The sequence below is a fragment of the Hippichthys cyanospilos genome, chromosome 13 (genome assembly GCF_059441005.1).
Source record: "Hippichthys cyanospilos isolate Australia breed blue-spotted pipefish chromosome 13, RoL_Hcya_1.0, whole genome shotgun sequence".
NCBI classification, from domain to species: domain Eukaryota; kingdom Metazoa; phylum Chordata; class Actinopteri; order Syngnathiformes; family Syngnathidae; genus Hippichthys; species Hippichthys cyanospilos.
The window spans coordinates 16,075,968-16,094,666 of record NC_142381.1 but is presented as its reverse complement, the minus strand read 5'-3'; the positions used below and the strand labels follow the sequence as shown (position 1 = coordinate 16,094,666).

The 18,699-nt window shown below is 39.5% G+C and overlaps 1 protein-coding gene across 1 annotated transcript; it reads left to right on the top strand.

The window, feature by feature from the left end:
- The first annotated feature begins 198 nt into the window (after positions 1 to 198).
- Positions 199 to 18,696, top strand: atp7a (ATPase copper transporting alpha). The gene is made up of 23 exons (XM_088431158.1): positions 199 to 403; positions 3,795 to 3,918; positions 6,227 to 6,647; positions 7,835 to 8,602; positions 8,702 to 8,932; positions 9,384 to 9,547; positions 9,728 to 9,889; positions 9,999 to 10,075; positions 10,825 to 11,047; positions 11,314 to 11,547; positions 11,627 to 11,718; positions 12,968 to 13,095; positions 13,199 to 13,353; positions 13,429 to 13,563; positions 13,671 to 13,865; positions 14,231 to 14,413; positions 14,490 to 14,703; positions 14,771 to 14,917; positions 14,998 to 15,140; positions 15,465 to 15,668; positions 15,961 to 16,078; positions 17,112 to 17,214; positions 17,282 to 18,696. Exons 2-23 carry the CDS (start codon positions 3,799 to 3,801, stop codon positions 17,565 to 17,567), a joined length of 4,503 nt encoding a protein of 1,500 aa, XP_088287284.1. The 5' UTR covers positions 199 to 403; positions 3,795 to 3,798; the 3' UTR covers positions 17,568 to 18,696.
- The last annotated feature ends 3 nt before the right edge of the window (positions 18,697 to 18,699 follow it).

Here is an 18,699-nt window from a genome sequence, read left to right as displayed (position 1 = left end):
ACTACCAGTCGTCAAACGTTTCGTTTCGTTTTCAACGTAATCGTGGATACAGGTTGCCTCGTCATCGTGTTTCATCGAAAATGCAGCCTGCAAGACGAATGCGAGGTCAAACTGGTTACAGTAGTTTGGTTGCTATGGATTTCCCTGACTAAACCCCGCCCATTTTGCTGACGTCACGTCGCAGTAGTCAGTCAGTCACGTCGGCATGAATAGAAAACGTAAGAGCTCGCCCGAGTTCATTTTTGTCTCGGGTTAACGAACCATTTTTTAAGGCCTATAATTAAGTGCTGCTTTCTCGTCGGGCACACAATGCCGCGACAGTTTGTCTACATTGCACGCAAAGAAGGCTGACGACAAGAAGCAAAGTGGCTAATGTTGCTAGCTGACTCGCTTTACTTATAAGGTAAGCGCTTTTCGTTTTCCACATTTTCACCCTGTTTACTTTTTTCGTATTGGCAGTTTGTTCTAACAAAGTCCTTATTTTATTTTGAAGTCACGACGTACTCAGTAGTCAATTTGTAAAATTGTTTCATTTCCCTCAACGTAGCAAGTCAGCAAATAGGCTTCGTGTTAGCTTAGTGTTTCCTAACATTTATTGAACCAGTGCACCCACTGACATTAGAAAAATCTCACGACACACCACCAAACATTTTGCAGAAAGGATAAATACTGAAATAATTATCTCGTGTCATTGATTTTAAACATTGGTCTTCTCACCCAACTTGAACTGACTTGAGCTGACTTTGAAAGGGTCATAACATCGTCAAATATAAATATATATTTGCTTTCAACCCCTCAAAATATGCAGTGGCATGACCCCTATCCATACATACACGCACTCACACTTCTCTCTCTCTCTCTCTCTCTCTCTCTCTCTCTCTCTCTCTCTCATATATATATATATATATATATATATACACACACACAGTAAGTAAGTATTCTCTTGGAATCCTATCTGCGTTGTTCAAGCTTTTTTTATAACAGAATATCCTTATGTGGGAATCTCGGTACAAGTCTTGCATGATTTTTTCAAGTATGTTAACAAAATACAATATATGTGTAACACAAGCAATAAAACACAAAAATATATTGTCCAAAACCTTTTTACTAACCAAAAATTACAGTATTTAGAACATGTAATGTACATGAACTGCAAAATGCAAAAACATGGTCCAAAAGATTTACTGTGTATAAAATAATGCCATTACAGTACAGTACTGTTCTTAACTTCAGTGTTGTAAACTGTACTTTATTTTTAATGTTGTTTTGACCGTCTGGGGCAAAAAAATTGTCTATTTTGAATTGTTGTGTTGGTTGGTATAATTTCTTGCTTTATGAAAATGTTTGCCTGCATATCATACTATTGTGTTACTAATTGCAAGTAACTCTCCCGTTGAATGTCTGCTGATTCTTGTACGTCAAGCCAGAAGCAATTTCCTCTGAGAAGGTAAATTGCCAGAATACTAAGCAAGAATTATTTCCTTGTTTTTCAAAGCAAGTGTCTCCCGCTACGCTCAGTCGGATGCATTTCACGATCGCTCTTCCAAGGTCATTTCTGTTTCTGGACGCCATGGTGTTAGGACATAAATGAATAACATTAAAATCGTTCATAATTACAACCAAACTCATAACAATAAAGAGTCACTTACATGTTGCCGTTTTAGAGCCGATGATATTAGATTAATAAAAAAGAGGTTACTACTAATACTAATTTGCTATATGGAATGAGAACTTCCTGTGATACGGTGAAAACGGTCCTCCGAATAGGTTCTGCGTTCCGGATACCGGAAGTTCCGTTGCAGGGTGTCAATTGTTAATGTTATATAATCGTAGAAAATTTAATGCATGTGTTTTTTTTTGGACATAAGTCCATAGTTAGGAATACTTACTGTAGACATATAATTTTTTTGGGGGAGGACTTACGCCCCCTTTCTGTACAAAATTTTGAAAATGTGATTATAGCAAGAGTAACAAATATTTATTTATATAGGAATATTTATTGTCATAATTAGATTATTGTGACTTTTTAAGACTTTTGCATTACAGAAGTCCAGGCTGAGCCAATCATTGAAGTCATTTAAAGGCTTGCATATGTTGCATAAGTTGGCTGCTAGCGCCATCGGGTGGTTTTGGGGGTGTCAACACAAAAATTTCTATTGCACCCGATTCGTGACTTAGCATTGAAAGGATTCATGCAAAAATTGGGGGAAATGCATGATAAAACATCGGGTTTTCATTATGTCCAAAATTTACAATATTTCCAATTTAGAATTGGCAGTGAATGAGCACGACATGGGCTAAATTTGCCACCTATAGGGTTTACCTCTCGACCTCCCGTTCGCAAGCATTTAGAAGGGACAGCAGCACGGCATATTGAAAGTCATCACGTTTTGACAGTCTATGCAATATTTTCGTCTCCTAATGTTATTTTATGCTTTTCTTTTGATATCACACACCAAAAAGCCAGAGTTGGGTCAAAATTCTTCCCCAGGGGTGAAATATGATATCCCTGCTATATTGGCAGGAAGCCATGACTTGAATTAATGGCACCAGGTTGATACGCAGATTTGTTTTTTCTCATATTGAGTGGGAAAGCCAATTGTAGAGTAATCGTAACCAAATTCTTTAGTAATAGGAGGCTGCATTCAATGAGGACTGGGGAATTTTTAATAATATTAGTCAACAACATTAGACTCTGAATCGATCTGAAACAGAACTGATTCCATTCCGTCAAGGTACCTGAGACTAACAGATGTGATTAAAACTTTATACCCTGACCATATAAAATTTGCACAGTGTTTGTATTTTTTAAATGATCTTGAACCATTCCTTGTTCTTGTTGTTCTTGTTTTGGCCGTAAAATTAATATTTTTAAGGCCAAAATAAGATATATGTTTTAAATACTAAAGTGATTAATTATATCATCAACTTACTCTACACATTTTCTGTTCAAACTTTCATGTGTAGCAAAACATGTGATGGCTCATAATATATTTTAGAATAGCCTCGTCCAATGCAATCATGTATGGAGTTTAAAAACCAAAAACAAGCATAAAAAAACTCCATAAATACAGCTAAGAGTAGTTGCATATGCTTGCTGTGGTAATCAAAGCCACACTAGATATAGTTATAGGATTTAAATTTAAGGGCACACACATTCTTTCGAACGTTTCATCGTCATGCACGTATTTGATTTTTTTTGTGGTACCTTTTATGTAATCTCACATGCTGGAGCAGCAATGCTTAAAGTTCTATTAAAAAAAAAAAAAAAAACTACTATTGTTGTTTCAGACCGGGGGTGTCAAACTCATTTAAAACAGTTCAAAAAGGGAATTGGGAAAAAAAAGTTTTTGCTTATCTAAAAATAAATACATGAAGTTGAAGATCATTTGTCAGTTTGGCATTTTAGCTTGAAATATGACGTCAAAATGAGCATTTTTGCAGGAGAATGAAATGCTTTGGCAAGCCAGCTTCGACCCTTGGGCCTGTGTTTAGGCCAAAAACAAAAACTACTAAATATAAAAACCTCAGCCATTTTTTTTTCTTTTCTTTTAGCTACAGTATATGCTTTAAATCACAAACACACATTTAGAAATTGAAAGTCTGAAAAATACAATTTTGAAGTTTTTTTGCCAATTATTCAAATGAGTAAAATGAACTAATTTTCAACAGGAAATTATGTCGACAGTTTTTGACCACAATGTATAAAAATGGCCCATGAAGTTCCGTTTATACCCTGCCGTCCAAGTAGTTTGTGGAATGTTTGCCTGACAAATGTTGTCCTTTCTTTTTAGAATCATGACACAGGAAGGCGGTGTGTATGAAGTCACCCTTGGTGTCGGGGGCATGACTTGTGGCTCCTGCGTCCAATCCATAGAGGGGCACATTGGTTCCCTGCCAGGGGTAATGCACATAAAGGTAATTAAAATTTGTTCATTTCGCAACTGCTTTTGTTTCGGCACTGCGAGGACATGTTGCAATATACTTCCAGTTCGAAACAGGATCTTAATCACATGTCCTTGTAATTCTTTAGACATCACATACGGATTGACATGTCCATTTGCATAAAACGAATAAAAATGACAGTGCATTCTTAACTTGGCATGTCAGTTTAGATTTGAAAGCAGGTAATTTCAATGTAGCTGCAAAGCTTAGATTGCCATGTTTGAAGCCTGTCTTTTTTTTTTTTCGTTTACCCCTCAGGCTGAGAGTAAATGACAAAGATAATGCAATTGTATGTTCAAGATAGAGCTCTGCCCTTCGCAGGACTCTGACAGCAGGTCGATATGCCGCACCCACAGGAAACATGGTTTGCCTTTTATTTAGTGCCTGAGTCGTCTCATAGTAGTTTTTCGAGACGATGGATTGTCAGTTCTGATTTAGAATTTTCAATGGCACAAAAACAAAGTCTAATCCAAAGTGCTAAACACCCCACTTTGCTTGAGTCAAGTGATCTCCGAAGTTTGTCACATGTTTCTGCTTTCTGAAGGAAGAGAACAAGGATCATCATGTTGTTCAAGTCACATGGACCCAGTTTATAATCGTACTTTCTACTACTATAGCAATGGAGATAAGCTAGTCCCTGCACTGTCTTTGATTTGACCTAAAAAGGCTGATAGTGAAAATGCAGTCGAGTTTTAGTATTTTTTTTTTTTCATCTGAATAGAAGAGCAAAAATTCTAACAAAATAAATAAGAAATTAACTAATTCAGGAGGGGAAAAAAGCTATTTTGTCTATTATTTCTTTGATGACTAAATTGTTTTGAATTTTTTTTAAACTGCATCTCAGGCTGCTGGCTCAGGTAATGACCAATCGCAGCTCACCTGTTTTTGGGGATTTTGGTCATGTGACATTGGCAAGCTGCGCAAAGATTGGTTGTCACCTGAGAACATGTGATCTCCTTTTCAGTCAACAGGAAGTGACAAAATGCATTTTTAACCCTTTCATTTTTTATTGTTGTATTTTTTTTAAGTAGGGCATATTTATAAGTGTTTGTTTATACTTGTTTATAAGTATAACGCTGTTTGCTTGTTTATAAGTCTAGGATACTTGGAAAACTAGTAAAAAAAAAAAAAAAATCCCTCTTCCATTTCCACTAAGAAATACCACTAGGATTGTAAATACCGGAGACCACGATAAAAAAATGCGCCAGAGAAGTGAGAATTATCACCAAAAGCCCAAAATACTTAGTAATCAGTATAATTTATAGTAACACACATATATAGCACATATTATCAATATTTTTCCACAGTAAAATGTTAATTCACAAGAAATTTTAAAACATAACCTACCGCGTTGACAGTCGGGCCAGCGCTGGCTTGATGTGTTTGGAAAAGCTGCTAAATGCCACTAGAATTCGTAGATACTGTCGGTGTGTGATAAATCGCATCATCCCAACGGGAATGAAAGGGTTAAAGCAATTAACTAATTCACTGCCAGCCCAATAAAAATCTTTCTTCGAGTTCTTTGAGTTCAGCTGTCAATGGCAGCAAATGCGTTAAATGTCCTTCTGCAAAAAAGCAAATTAAATTACTTACTGCAAGTAGTCCGCTTTTATTCTTTGATATATGCTAGCAACATAGTGACAACTAATTCACTTTTTTTTTTTTTACATCTGCAGCCATCAATGGCCACCCAGTAAAAATTAATTGTTGATGTCTATAGCAGTGAATGGCAGTAAAAATGTTAACTTTTTACTGCTGAAAATGACTAAACAAGTGGATTGTTCCTTTAATTGCTATCCAAATGTAATAAAGAAAGTAACCGCTCTTCGCTGCCTACTTTGAATACACGTCAGCTAAACACACTTCTTTTTTAAGAACAGTTCTAATCGTAAACTTCATTTATCCGGTCTACAATTAAATATTGTGGTAGGGTAACCTTTTTCTGTTTCTTTTATCCCACCTTGCGCAATTAGTAGCAGGAAATGTAATTTCGCTCAGTGCTTGGCTGTGTTGCTCTTGGCAACACCATTAAGGCAATTTCTCCAAGTTCTCACTTCAAATTAGATTAGATTCACAGCAGTAGGCCCTTGTTGCCTACATGGAAGGAAAAAAAAATCACTACCATTTAAGGTTATGGGCGTCAAAAGATCGAGTTTTACTTTGCTGCTGGTGAATGAGTTAATAGTTAAACTGTCGAAACCAATCATTTTTTTTACATTGAATTTCAATTTGTAAAACATTTTGAATGTTTGTTCAAGACATGCGCAATCTTATTTTGCAGGTCTCTTTAGAGCAGGCGAATGCCACAATCGTTTATAATGACAGCCAACAGAGTCCAGCGTCCCTCTTGAATGCCATCGACGACATGGGATTTGAATCAAGCTTATCTACGTCCGGCGCTACTAAACCCGTTTGCACTGATAGCCAGCTGATCCCAACATCTGGAGGGATGCCTTTATCTCAGCGGGAGCTTTTGGAGGAAGTGTCCCCGATTCCGTCCGAGCGAGAGCTGACCGAAGTCATGTCGCGGCTTTCGTCATCGGAGAGCGCCGCGTCGAAAGACTCGCCGACATCGCCTTCTCGCGGCTCAGACAGCAGAGCGGCGTTGCTGAAGCTGAGCATTCAAGGCATGACCTGTCATTCATGCACTACTACCATTGAGGGGAAGATTGGAAAATTGAAAGGGATTGAAAAGATCAAAGGTGAGATCGAATTATTGATCGTGCTGTTTAATACAGTATTGTCATTGAGTTATTGTATCATACTAATGAGAGCTCTAGCCAAAATGTGACTCTACCAATTAATAGTACTTTTTTCTGAAGAAAGGTTTTTGGCAGGTTGTTCTTAATACACATTACAATGAAAGAAAAGAATAATAAATCATGCTATTCAAATATTACTCAAACCCAAAATTAATCCGCCAAAAATTGGCTGCTTTTTGCCATTTTTTCTCTCTGTCGTAAAGTTAATTACTGAGGGACAAAATATTGTAAAACAATCAAATGTTTGTTCTGTAATTCATTTCTTTAATGCCTTAAGTGTTAAGAGACAGAAAAAAGGAAATTCTTGGTATACACTGTACTAGTCAAAAGTTTGGAAACCCCTCCATATTCATCTTACCGTAATTCCCTAAATAGAGGATGCACCTGTGTATAGGACGCACCCTTAATTTTAGGGTCAAATTTATATTTGTAAACGATATATTTGTTGCGTGTTAAGTGTTTTTCAGATTTCCCATATTGTCAGTGGCCAGTAAACGCTGCACCAGTGTAACATTGAATGCGCTCGAAGCAGTTGTTTTTCTTTTCTCCCGCGATTCATTTTCCCATAAATACCTGCAGTTGCACACTACTGTGTTCTACCAAGTTTCTGATTTTTTTAGGAATATGCCAAAAGACCACAACTAACAAATGAGTCAGACGGAATACCTTTTTTATGTTCTCTAACCAGTGGACTAAGATCCATCCATACCTTGCCATTCTTAATTGGATCAGCTGGAAACATCATAACAATTACGTAATCCTCTTGGTTTTAGTAATATTCCTGTGTTTGTGAAGAAGGATAGGTTGTTGACTTTGGTTCTGTCTGCTCGCTTCTTTTATCGAAAATAATGTCGTAACAACTTCAGCTAACACGAGCAGCTGTTAGCTGCAACAGGCACTGGCTGCTAACAGCCAACTGACATTAGCCTCAAAAGTGTGTCTTATCTTTGGAGAATTACGGTAATCTACACAGCAGTTTTCTTCATAAAAATGCAACTCAAAGTGCTAAACAAATAAAACATCCAGAATGTGTAATGAAAAAGAAATCCCGCCCACCTTTCTTAACCATTTTTCTTATCTTTGTAGAAGCTGAGTATGTTATACTACTGCATTTGATTTTTCCACAGTCGTTCTGGATTCTCAGGAAGCTACGATTGTATACCTGCCTTACCTCATAAGTGTTGAGACCATCATCGACCAGATTTCTTTGGCCGGCTTTAAGGCTTGCGCGAAGTTTAAACCGCGCCCCCTTCAACTGCCCCTCAGTGAAGTTGAACGGTTTTCCAATTCCCATAAAACAAGTGGTTCTTCACCACTAGAGACTTCTGAGGAGAACAAAATCTTTACTGACAAAACTCAAGTGGCGCTGACGGTGAAAGGCATGCACTGTCGATCCTGCGTGGTCAACATCCAAGACAACATCTCAACGCTGCCTGGTGTTTCTTCTGTGGTCGTCTCTCTTGAGGAAGAAAAAGCCACCATCTGTTACGACCCGCTGAAAATCACGGTGCCTCAGTTACGACAAGCAATCGAAGCGCTTCCTCCGGGGAACTTCAAAACTCAGACTTTGGAGCCTCTCATCTCTCCAGCTACCTCGCCTCCACCTGCTTCATCTGCACATTCCACATTTGCACCATCGCTGGTCAAACCAGCTGTAGCCCAGCCTTGTTTTATCCAACCTCTGGCATCCATGGCCAAGATTCACATAGAGGGCATGACATGTAATTCCTGCGTCCACTCAATAGAAGGAATGATGTCTCAGAGAAAAGGTGTCATATCAGCGCAGGTCTCTTTGGCTGATAAGCAGGGCTTCTTTGAATATGACCCTTTGTTGACCTCTTTAGTAGAGCTTAGGGATGCCATAGAAGACATGGGCTTTGATGCATTCTTATCTGGTAAGACATTGTCATCATTTTTATTGGAATGATGAAAAATGACTTTTTATTCTTACTGTAATATATTAAATCATTTTTTGTTTGGTTTTGCTCCAACAGAGACCAATTCCCCGCCGACTGTGCCGTCTCCCACGGTCCTCAAATCTCCAAGTGTAGCACCGGCGGATGATAAAGAAGAAGAGATCAGCCTCCTCAAAGAGATGCCCCAGGATCGCAAAACGGGCAAGAGGAACAAACCCTCAAGTGCCAACAAGTGCTTCATCCAGATCCGAGGCATGACCTGCGCATCGTGTGTGGCAAACATTGAGCGAAACCTCAAGAATGAACCTGGTAAGTTTTGGCAAAGATTTTTTATTTATTTATTTATTTTTTTAATGAAAACCCCTTACTGGACACCGGAGGGTAATCACCACCAAATTCTTAACTTCTGGTAGGCTATGACACAGGCATGTTACTGTTGTGTTGGTGCAGTAGTCTAATAGTCCAAGTATGTCTTATGTTAAAAATGTATTTACCGTAATTCTAAACATGCAGTTGTGTTCACTCTGTGTTGAGGGCCTGATGTTTCTTGAACAGGCAGTTCAGGGGGGGCCTTTAAAAAAAAAAAAAAAAAAAAAAAACCTTACACATTCCATCTTTTTGTGTAAATATCTGATGTTACAGGCTGTGACTTATGATGACAGTAATATATTTTCTGTTGAAGCTTTGTTGTTTTGGGTTATATCCTAATGCACCTTATCATGCGAAATTTACAAGATATAATTTATTTCATTTTTTGCAGGTATTTACACCGTTCTAGTAGCATTAATGGCCAGTAAGGCTGAGGTACGATACAATGCTGAAATGATCGACCCTGCTAAGATTGTAGAATGTGTGAACGAGCTTGGCTTCTCTGCCTCGGTCATGGAGAACTATGAAGGTTCAGATGGAAATCTGGAATTAGTGGTGAGTTATGTTTCAGTCGTTTATTCCAAACATGAATTGTATGCACCATTTAAAAAAAACAAAAACACTTTTTAGTACCAGTCAAAAGTATGAAAACTCCCTCTAATTTAGTTAGGGGATGTCTGTAATGCTGAAGAACCCATTACCTTTCATTCTTGACTTAATTCCTCTTCTTTCTAGGTAAGAGGGATGACTTGTGCTTCTTGTGTCCACAAAATTGAATCCAGCCTTATGAAAGAAAATGGGATTAAATATGCCTCTGTTGCCTTAGCAACCAACAAAGCACACATTAAATACGACTCTGAAATGATAGGACCACGAGACATCATCAACCTGATTTTGGTACTATACTTCCACGTTGTATTTATATTTATTCCATACTTGCGTGTGATAATTACATTATATTTAAGACGAAACAAACGTAACAAAATATTTGCTGTCATGTTTTTAGAATTTGGGTTTTGAAGCATCTTTAGTGAAGAAAGACCGTGTCGGGAGCCATTTGGACCACAGCAAAGAGATACGACAGTGAGAAAGCATTTTGTTTTATTTTCACATCTCCTGTCCTCCCAAGCCAGGATGAAAAACTCACTTGCCTATTACCTCCAACAAAGCTCTTTTTTTGTATTGTAATAAGAATAGACTGATGAGGTCACACCCATTTTTTTTAACTAATCACTAATATACACACACACACTCTTTTATGGCGGCTATTGATATAGTATATTTTCTCAGCTCACCTGTTTTCTGAGTTTAGTCATGTGACGTTCACAAGCCGCACAGTGTTTGGTCTGGAGCTGCAACTATTGAATATTTTTGGTTTGTAGATATCCTCCTGAAAATTCAAATGAAATATTGAGTTTTCGTATGGAAAAAAAAAATACCTCTAATTAAGAATTACCAACTTACATTTTTTTAAATTTAATTTAAACTGCCTTGAATCCCACTACTTTCTTCTCTAAAAACATTAGCTTTTAGTCAAATCTCTTCGCATAAGTTTTGGGCTAAGAAACAAATTTGCTAGTTGAAACAACATGTTGTTAATTTGTGATCAGTATGAACGGCAACTGTGTCAGACAGTGAGCATTAAAGTATGCAGAGTCATTTTGCATTATGTCAGTCTATATGGAGCACTTAAGTGCTGCTAGCAAGCAACTCATAGCATTTTTTCGTTTCGGCCATCCATTGGTCAATCAACATTGACCTCTGAGCTAACATTTTAAAACCGATAAAAATGTCAGTGTTCTCTGAGTATCTTCAAATGTCTCCTCTCTGAGGTGGAGGAAATCTTTCCTGGTGAGCCTAATATTCTGTGTACCGGTGATGGGTATGATGGTATACATGATCATCATGGACCACCAGATGAACGCCTCACACCAGCACAACGCCACGGCCGAGGACCGCAACCTGTTTCATGCTACTATGTTCCTGGAACGACAGTTGCTCCCAGGCCTCTCTGTCATGAACCTGCTCTCTTTCCTTTTTTGCGTACCTGTGCAGGTGAGTTATGAGGTTCCTTAGCTCCGCCTACACTTGCTCAGCGAATGAAGCCTTCTTTTTTCACAATTGTCTTCCTCTAGTTTATTTTAGTGATGGGAAAATAAAACTTCATTAAGCATGTGTATTTTTTCCTCCTTTAGATGGTGCTCTTGGTTTAAAGATTAAGGCTGGTGCAAATTAAATTCTAATTCCAATCAAGAGTGCCATCTGGAGGAGTCTAAAAAATATTTCAAATGCTTCACCAAGCTTCATTTGTCCATCACTAGTTTATTGGCGGTCGCTACTTCTACGCACAAGCCTACAAAGCAGTGAAGCACAGATCTGCCAACATGGACGTGCTCATAGTCCTGGCCACCTCCATCGCCTTCACGTACTCCTCCATTGTACTCCTCGTGGCCATGGTGGAGAAGGCAAAAGTCAACCCCATCACCTTTTTTGACACGCCGCCCATGCTTTTTGTCTTCATCTCCCTGGGACGCTGGTTGGAACAGATAGCCAAGGTTCAAATGAATGATGAGGCCTGGAATGTCCCATGTGGAATGGCTGCATCCAAAATGGTTTTCTTTGTGTTTCTTGTAGAGCAAAACGTCTGAAGCGCTTTCCAAGCTCATGTCTCTGCAAGCCACCGAGGCCACGGTGGTCACGCTTGGTAGTGATTTAACTATTCTAAGGTATGGCTCGCCATTTTTTGCCCACTGTGTACATTTTTGTTCTTGAATTGCCGACCGGACAAGGCCAACATGATGCAATGGGAAATCCATGTTTGTTCTTCTCAGGAATAGATATAACTTGTTTTCAGATAAACCACAAATCAAGATGGTGTATCTTATTAGGAGAACCTAAGGGGTTATTATATTTTGTATTTTGGACATGTCTTGTGTACAGAAAACAGGACACTTGCTTTGCTATGAGTTTAGTTTAGTTTGCTTGTAACAATTGACTCATTCACTGCCAGTCATTTTAGAGAGTTTTGACTTTTTTAAATACCCGCATGATATTGTGTTCAGTGATTATATATACACCAAGTTTACCAATTGAAAGCATAGAGTCTTATCTACTGGTGGTGGTTCATCAGTAAAGATGTTTCCGTGTTAGATATTTTAAGCAGAATCACATACTCCCCTGCCCATTGTTATCGAAAACAAACATGTAATTGTTGAGTATACTTGTAGGATAGTATGAGTTAAGTCAAATGCCAACTGATCACCATTGGGCCTTTTTGTAGGAAATCAAGATTTTTTTTTTCTTAGATTTTTATAAATTTCTTCAACTCTGAGTGCCATTTGACGTGAAAGGAGGTCAACAGTAGCCCTATTGTGGCGCGTCAGTGACATCAACCAAGTTTGTGTTTTTTCATGGAACTCGGTGGAGGTTAGGGAAAATGGGGCAAAAAAACAGTTTTGGAAACGTCCCCGAATTCGTTTTTTTTTCTTTCTCCCTCATTATATTTGAAACTTTTGACACTTTGAAAAAATGAATTATTTGGTAAACAAATTTTTAATAATCAAAACACATTATTTTTTTAATTTAGAGTCTTCAAAAGACACATTTTGTCCAGATAACAGCTTTCCACATCTTCTCGGTCAGCTTTATGATGCGGATGATGATTCATGACTTGGATTGTATATTTTCAAGTTCATAGCTTTAATTTCTTGACGTCAATGTATTTAAGGCCATTTGAACTTGAAAATGCAAATAGTATTGTTAAATTAATACCTTTAATATTGTCATTTAAAACGACAAACTGTTTTTTATGGGAATATTTGATAGAGCTTTTGTATTGGTTTTCATTATTATGTTGTCCCCATCTTGTATTTATATTTACACAATACAATCGAATACATAACATTTTTACAGTATAATGTAGAATTGCCTTGTTGAAAACATTTTAAAGCATGAGAGTTTTTTGACACTTTCCAGTGAGAATCAAATGAATGTTGAGCTGGTGCAGAGGGGAGATGTGGTCAAAGTCATTCCTGGTGGAAAGTTTCCTGTTGATGGCAGAGTTCTTCATGGGCATTCTATGGCGGATGAGTCTCTCATCACAGGTGTGTAACACTATAGAAGGGCTAAGAAATGTGTACCTTCAAAACTGAGCGCTGGTTGTTGTAGACAGTTCCTTTTTGAGCAGCTGTCACTTTTAAACTTCAGGTGAGGCCATGCCCGTGACCAAGAAGCCGGGGAGTGTTGTGATTGCCGGCTCCATTAACCAAAACGGCTCTCTGCTGGTCAGCGCTACACATGTCGGCATGGACACCACACTGTCACAGATTGTCAAACTCGTTGAAGAAGCACAGACTTCAAAGGTGCACCATGGGATGTTTGTTAATCAATGTTGCGAAGTTGTCTGCTTCACTGCGGTTTTCTTTCTTTTTTTACAGGCTCCTATTCAACAGTATGCTGATAAGATCAGTGGCTACTTTGTACCATTCATCGTTGGCGTGTCAATCCTTACTTTGATTTCATGGATTGTAATTGGGTTTCTTGATTTCCCTCTGGTGGAAAAATACTTTCCGGTGAGGTTTTTAATTGAAGTACTGCAAATCGAGTAATCATATAAAAAATATAAAAGCAAACTACATCACAAACAACTCTTCCCTCCTCTTCCCTTAATCCCTTACAGGGTTATGACAAAAGCATTTCCCGAGCGGAGGCGGTGATTCGCTTTGCTTTCCAGGCATCCATCACTGTGTTATGCATCGCTTGTCCCTGCTCCCTCGGTTTGGCGACTCCGACGGCTGTCATGGTGGGCACTGGTGTTGGAGCCCAAAATGGAATCTTGATAAAAGGAGGGGAACCTCTGGAAATGGCTCATAAGGTGTGTTAATTATAGTACTTAGGCAATGCGTTGACTTCACATTTGGTAATTTGAGTATTTGTAGTTTAGGGTCAGTGTTTCTCAGCCATATTTCAATGAAACACTTTTTCAGCCAGGTATTCTCTATACCAGCGTAAAGCTTACTCTTAATTTGAAAAGAAAACTTTTGTTTCTGTCACAGTATTAAAAAGCATTACATTAAATTTGGTTACCCAAAACATTCCTGTTATAATCTAATTGTCACAGAGTAATTTTTTCAAACACAATGCGAAGATGTTTTAACAGTACAGATCCAATTTTTTCGGTCAACCACCACAACAGGTTTGTGTCTGTTTAACTGACTTGAAGCTAACATCCAAGCACAGGTCCAGTCGGTGGTGTTTGATAAGACTGGGACCATTACATATGGCGCTCCGAACGTCGTCCAGGTGAAAATAGTTGTGGAGGGCAACAAGATGCCTCGCTCGCGACTGCTCGCCATCGTGGGAACGGCGGAGAACAACAGCGAGCATCCTCTTGGAGCAGCTATCACTAAGTACTGCAAGCAGGTTAGTTTTCATGTTTTCAAGCACTTCAGTCCTTTTTTTTTGAGCGGCAGTATAATACTTGAGCATGCGCGTGCAGGAGCTCGGCACGGAGTCGCTCGGCACATGCACTGACTTCCAGGCTGTGCCGGGCTGCGGCATTCGGTGTCAGGTCAGCAACACCGAGATGCTGGCAAAGCACTCGGACAGTGACAATGAGGACAACAACCAGCGCAACAGCATGCTGGTTCAGATCAGCGACACCATCACATCAACCGGCTCCCATTCTCTTATCATGGACCCGCAGCCACTCAGTACGCCACAGTACACGCTCATTTCTACTCTTTAATATGTGAGGTTACACAAGTGCTGTGTGTTCAGGCCTGGCCCAGACTGTCAGCTACACGGTCCTGATTGGCAATCGAGAGTGGATGAGGAGGAATTGCCTGCAGATCCGACATGATATCGATGACGCCATGATGGAGCACGAGCGCAGAGGTCGCACCGCCGTCCTGGTTGCTGTGGACAGTAAGTGCCGGAAGTCAAAAACGCAAGGATGCTACCACTTCAAAACAAAAAGATAAAACATTTGGCCTCTTGATTTTTAGATCTGCTGTGCGCTATGGTAGCCATAGCAGACACAGTGAAACCGGAAGCTGAGCTGGCAGTCCAAACGCTGACCGCCATGGGCCTGGAGGTCGTGTTGATGACTGGAGACAACAGCAAGACTGCGCGGGCCATTGCTGCGCAGGTGTGTGTTCTTCCTTGATATGGAATATGTGAATGCAAGGGGGTTTTGGACCAGTCCTTCTTAAATAGTGGGGCATACTGCCCTGGGAGTTGAGGCCAGGACGGCATGGATGCCCCCAGGGAAAAGGCTTGGTTTTTGCCATTTAAAGTGTAATTGTTGTAAAATAAGGGATTTTCAGTCATGGATGACTATCTTGCGTAGTACACTTAAAAAAAAAAATCCCCCAAGGTTCTGGAAAATAATTGCCATAACCCTGGGTTTACCTTGTAAATAGTATTTTCAGCCCTCTTTCTACTCACCTATCTTCTTTCCGAATTACTGTAGGTGGGCATCAGAAAAGTGTTTGCGGAGGTGCTGCCCTCACACAAAGTGGCCAAGGTCGAGCAATTGCAACAAGCGGGAAAGAGGGTCGCCATGGTCGGAGACGGCATCAACGACTCACCCGCTCTGGCAATGGCGGATGTCGGTATCGCCATTGGAACAGGCACGGATGTGGCCATCGAGGCGGCAGACGTGGTCTTGATCAGGGTGCGACCCAAATTTGAATTTTATCCTCAGCTGCTGGGGAAAAAAAAAAAAAAATATATATATATATATATATATATATATATATATATATATATATATATATATATATATATATATATATATATATATAAAAAATATGAAAATAAGGGCATGGCAGTGATGCTTTTGTAATTATCTTTTTAATATGATTATCAGTTTTCACAAATGTGTCTAACCTTTATGCACTCCTTTAGAAACACTTTTAGAAATGTATTTGTGCATGTCTTTCATTCATTTTGACCTGTGTTGACAGAATGATCTGCTGGATGTGGTCAGCAGTATCGACCTCTCTAAAAAGACCGTCAAGAGGATAAGGATCAACTTTGTCTTCGCTCTCATCTATAACCTGGTCGGCATTCCCGTCGCAGCTGGTAAAAGATCATAATCTCCTCGCAAAAGCCTGAATATTTCGTGAAACTGATGTTTGTGAGGTACACAGTAAAATAGAACTTGATCAAATTTCCATTTTAACAATGAATAAGTATGCATCTGTGTGAAGTGGTTAAGTTGAGAGATCAAGATTTGTAATTAACTCATTGAATTCAAAATTGGAAAAAAAATTAGTAAACCCTGTACCAAAGTTTTCACGTTTAAGATACAGTGTTATTGTGGCAGATCAAAAGATTGATAGACAACAAGTAAAATGAGATTCACTTATATCATTTCTTTAACGGATGTAGATGTAATTTAGCTTCTGCCGTATCAGAGACACATGTGTCTTTGACAACATTTTTTTCCCACCATCAGGAGGCATGGTGCTGTTTAGTCAATCACCAAATAATTACAAAAAAACTTTAAAATCAAAAATCCATAATCCATCTTGCCTCTCGCAGATTTGCTTGTTCTCCATTTTATTTTGACAAAGAACTAAGGTTCATTATGTTAGTGCCTTGGTTGCTATCATTGGTTGTGGCTGCAGTCACAACTTGGTGCTTTGCATTGAAGCCGTAGGCTAAAGTACAGCTGGTAAGCAAGGTCCTTCTTACAAAGAGTACATAATATTCTAAAGTTGTCATTTGATTGTTTTTTAAGTTAATTTTACCATTCCATCTGCCCGCCCACCCATAACAGGAGCCTTTCAGGTTATGCCAACATGACGACAGCCAATCAGTGTCTACTTCAGAGTGGGATTAACTTGTTTTCTAAACCCCAACATCTTTAGCACATATAGCCCAATTCACAAAAATGGATGTAATCAGCATACAGAAGGCATAATGTTAGAGTTGAAAATTTTGATTAACGTGAGTAAAAACAAAACAAAACATAACACTTTAACAATGACTATATTTATTTAATCGCAGTTAATCTGTTTTTCTGACATTCCTAAAACAAACTGCATCAGATTGCACCTTTTTTGATGTAGTGGCACATCAGAATTCACACTTGTCACACATGCGTCCTCAGGTGTGTTCCTTCCCATTGGTTTGGTGTTACAGCCGTGGATGGGCTCTGCCGCCATGGCGTTGTCTTCCGTCTCCGTGGTTTTGTCCTCGCTTCTACTCAAATGGTAATCATCTCTTCGACACCAACACCGCCTTTAAGTCACACTGTCTCACTGTCGACTTTTTGCGCAGCTACACCAAGCCCACCGCAGAGAAGCTGGAGGCCCGGCTGGAGTCCCGGCTTGGTCGCGGCCCGCGGCAGGGCAGCCTGTCCGAGGTCAGCGTCAACATCGGCATGGGCGAGCTGCGGCGCTCATCGCCCAAGCTCAGCCTATTGGACCGCATTGTCAACTACAGCCGGGCGTCCATCAATTCGCTTCGCTCCGACAAGCACTCGATCCACAGCTTGGTGCTCAGCGAACCAGACAAACACTCACTCCTGGTGGGCGAGGCGCTGTGCGATGAGGAATTCTGCTGAATTCCCAAGGAAGCTACTTTTTTTTTCTCCCTGATGGTTTTTTTAAGGGCTCTTTTTGGTTGAGCATGCTGTTGTGTCACACTTGACTCCAAAAGAGCGTGTCCGCCCTTGTGCTGATCTTGAGAACGTCACAAACTGGGTCATTTCTTCTTCTCCCTTTTTTCCTTTTGTTGAAATCTGAGCTTGGCCACACCCGTGATCATCATAACACGACTGAGTATCCAAAGATCTTTTTTAAGTTTTAGCTCTTTTTCCAATCTATCTTGTATGATGTGGAGTATTTATATTTACCCTTATTTATCTCATGTTCATATAAATCAATGTGGAAAAATCAAATGACACTTGTGACCCAGACGGAAACAGTGTTAGCAAAGTGCCACTGGAAATGCCGTCATGGCAACATCCAGCACATTCCAAAGAGACCTTGGACCCAGCAGTGGTCAAGTGTTACTGTGGCAACACATTTGTGCTCCTTTTGCTGTGAAGTTTCTAAGTCAAGCAAGTGCATTTAGGCCATCGGAACTGGCCGCATGGTGGTACCTTAGTGTATTCGAAGCTTCTTAACATCTGCACAAATTGTGACTTACTGCATTTTACAGTCATGGATGGTTTACTGCTGGGTCACTTTTCTGCTTTGTTTTTGTTTATTTTGGCTTCACTTTTTTTTTTTTTTTTTGCACTATCAGCCTTTTTAAAGCCAGCGTATTGTCACACAAAAGTCCAAGCCCTTTCTTTGGCTTTGTTTTAGTTGCTGCCGCTTTCCCAATGACGTGTGTTCTGAAGTCCGCTGAACGTTATCACGTCGGCCTATCCAAACGACGCCCACAAAGCGTCACATTACTTGTACGTGTACGGTTAAATGAAGCAAGTGAAGCCCTGAATGTTTTAAATCAGGTGCGCAGAATCTATGGCTATGGTTCTCCAGAATATTTAATCTGGGCTGCCATGTAATCCTGCCCGAGAAAACAAAAAAAGACTCCTAATTGTTATTAATTTATACTAAATACGTCTTAATTCAATGTTGTATAGTTTTGTGATACATTGGTATGAATTGGAAACTTGCTGAACTGGGTCTCCACCCTTGTTCGATGTTATTGTGCCTTGGATTAAAAACAAGAACAAATTGTCATCA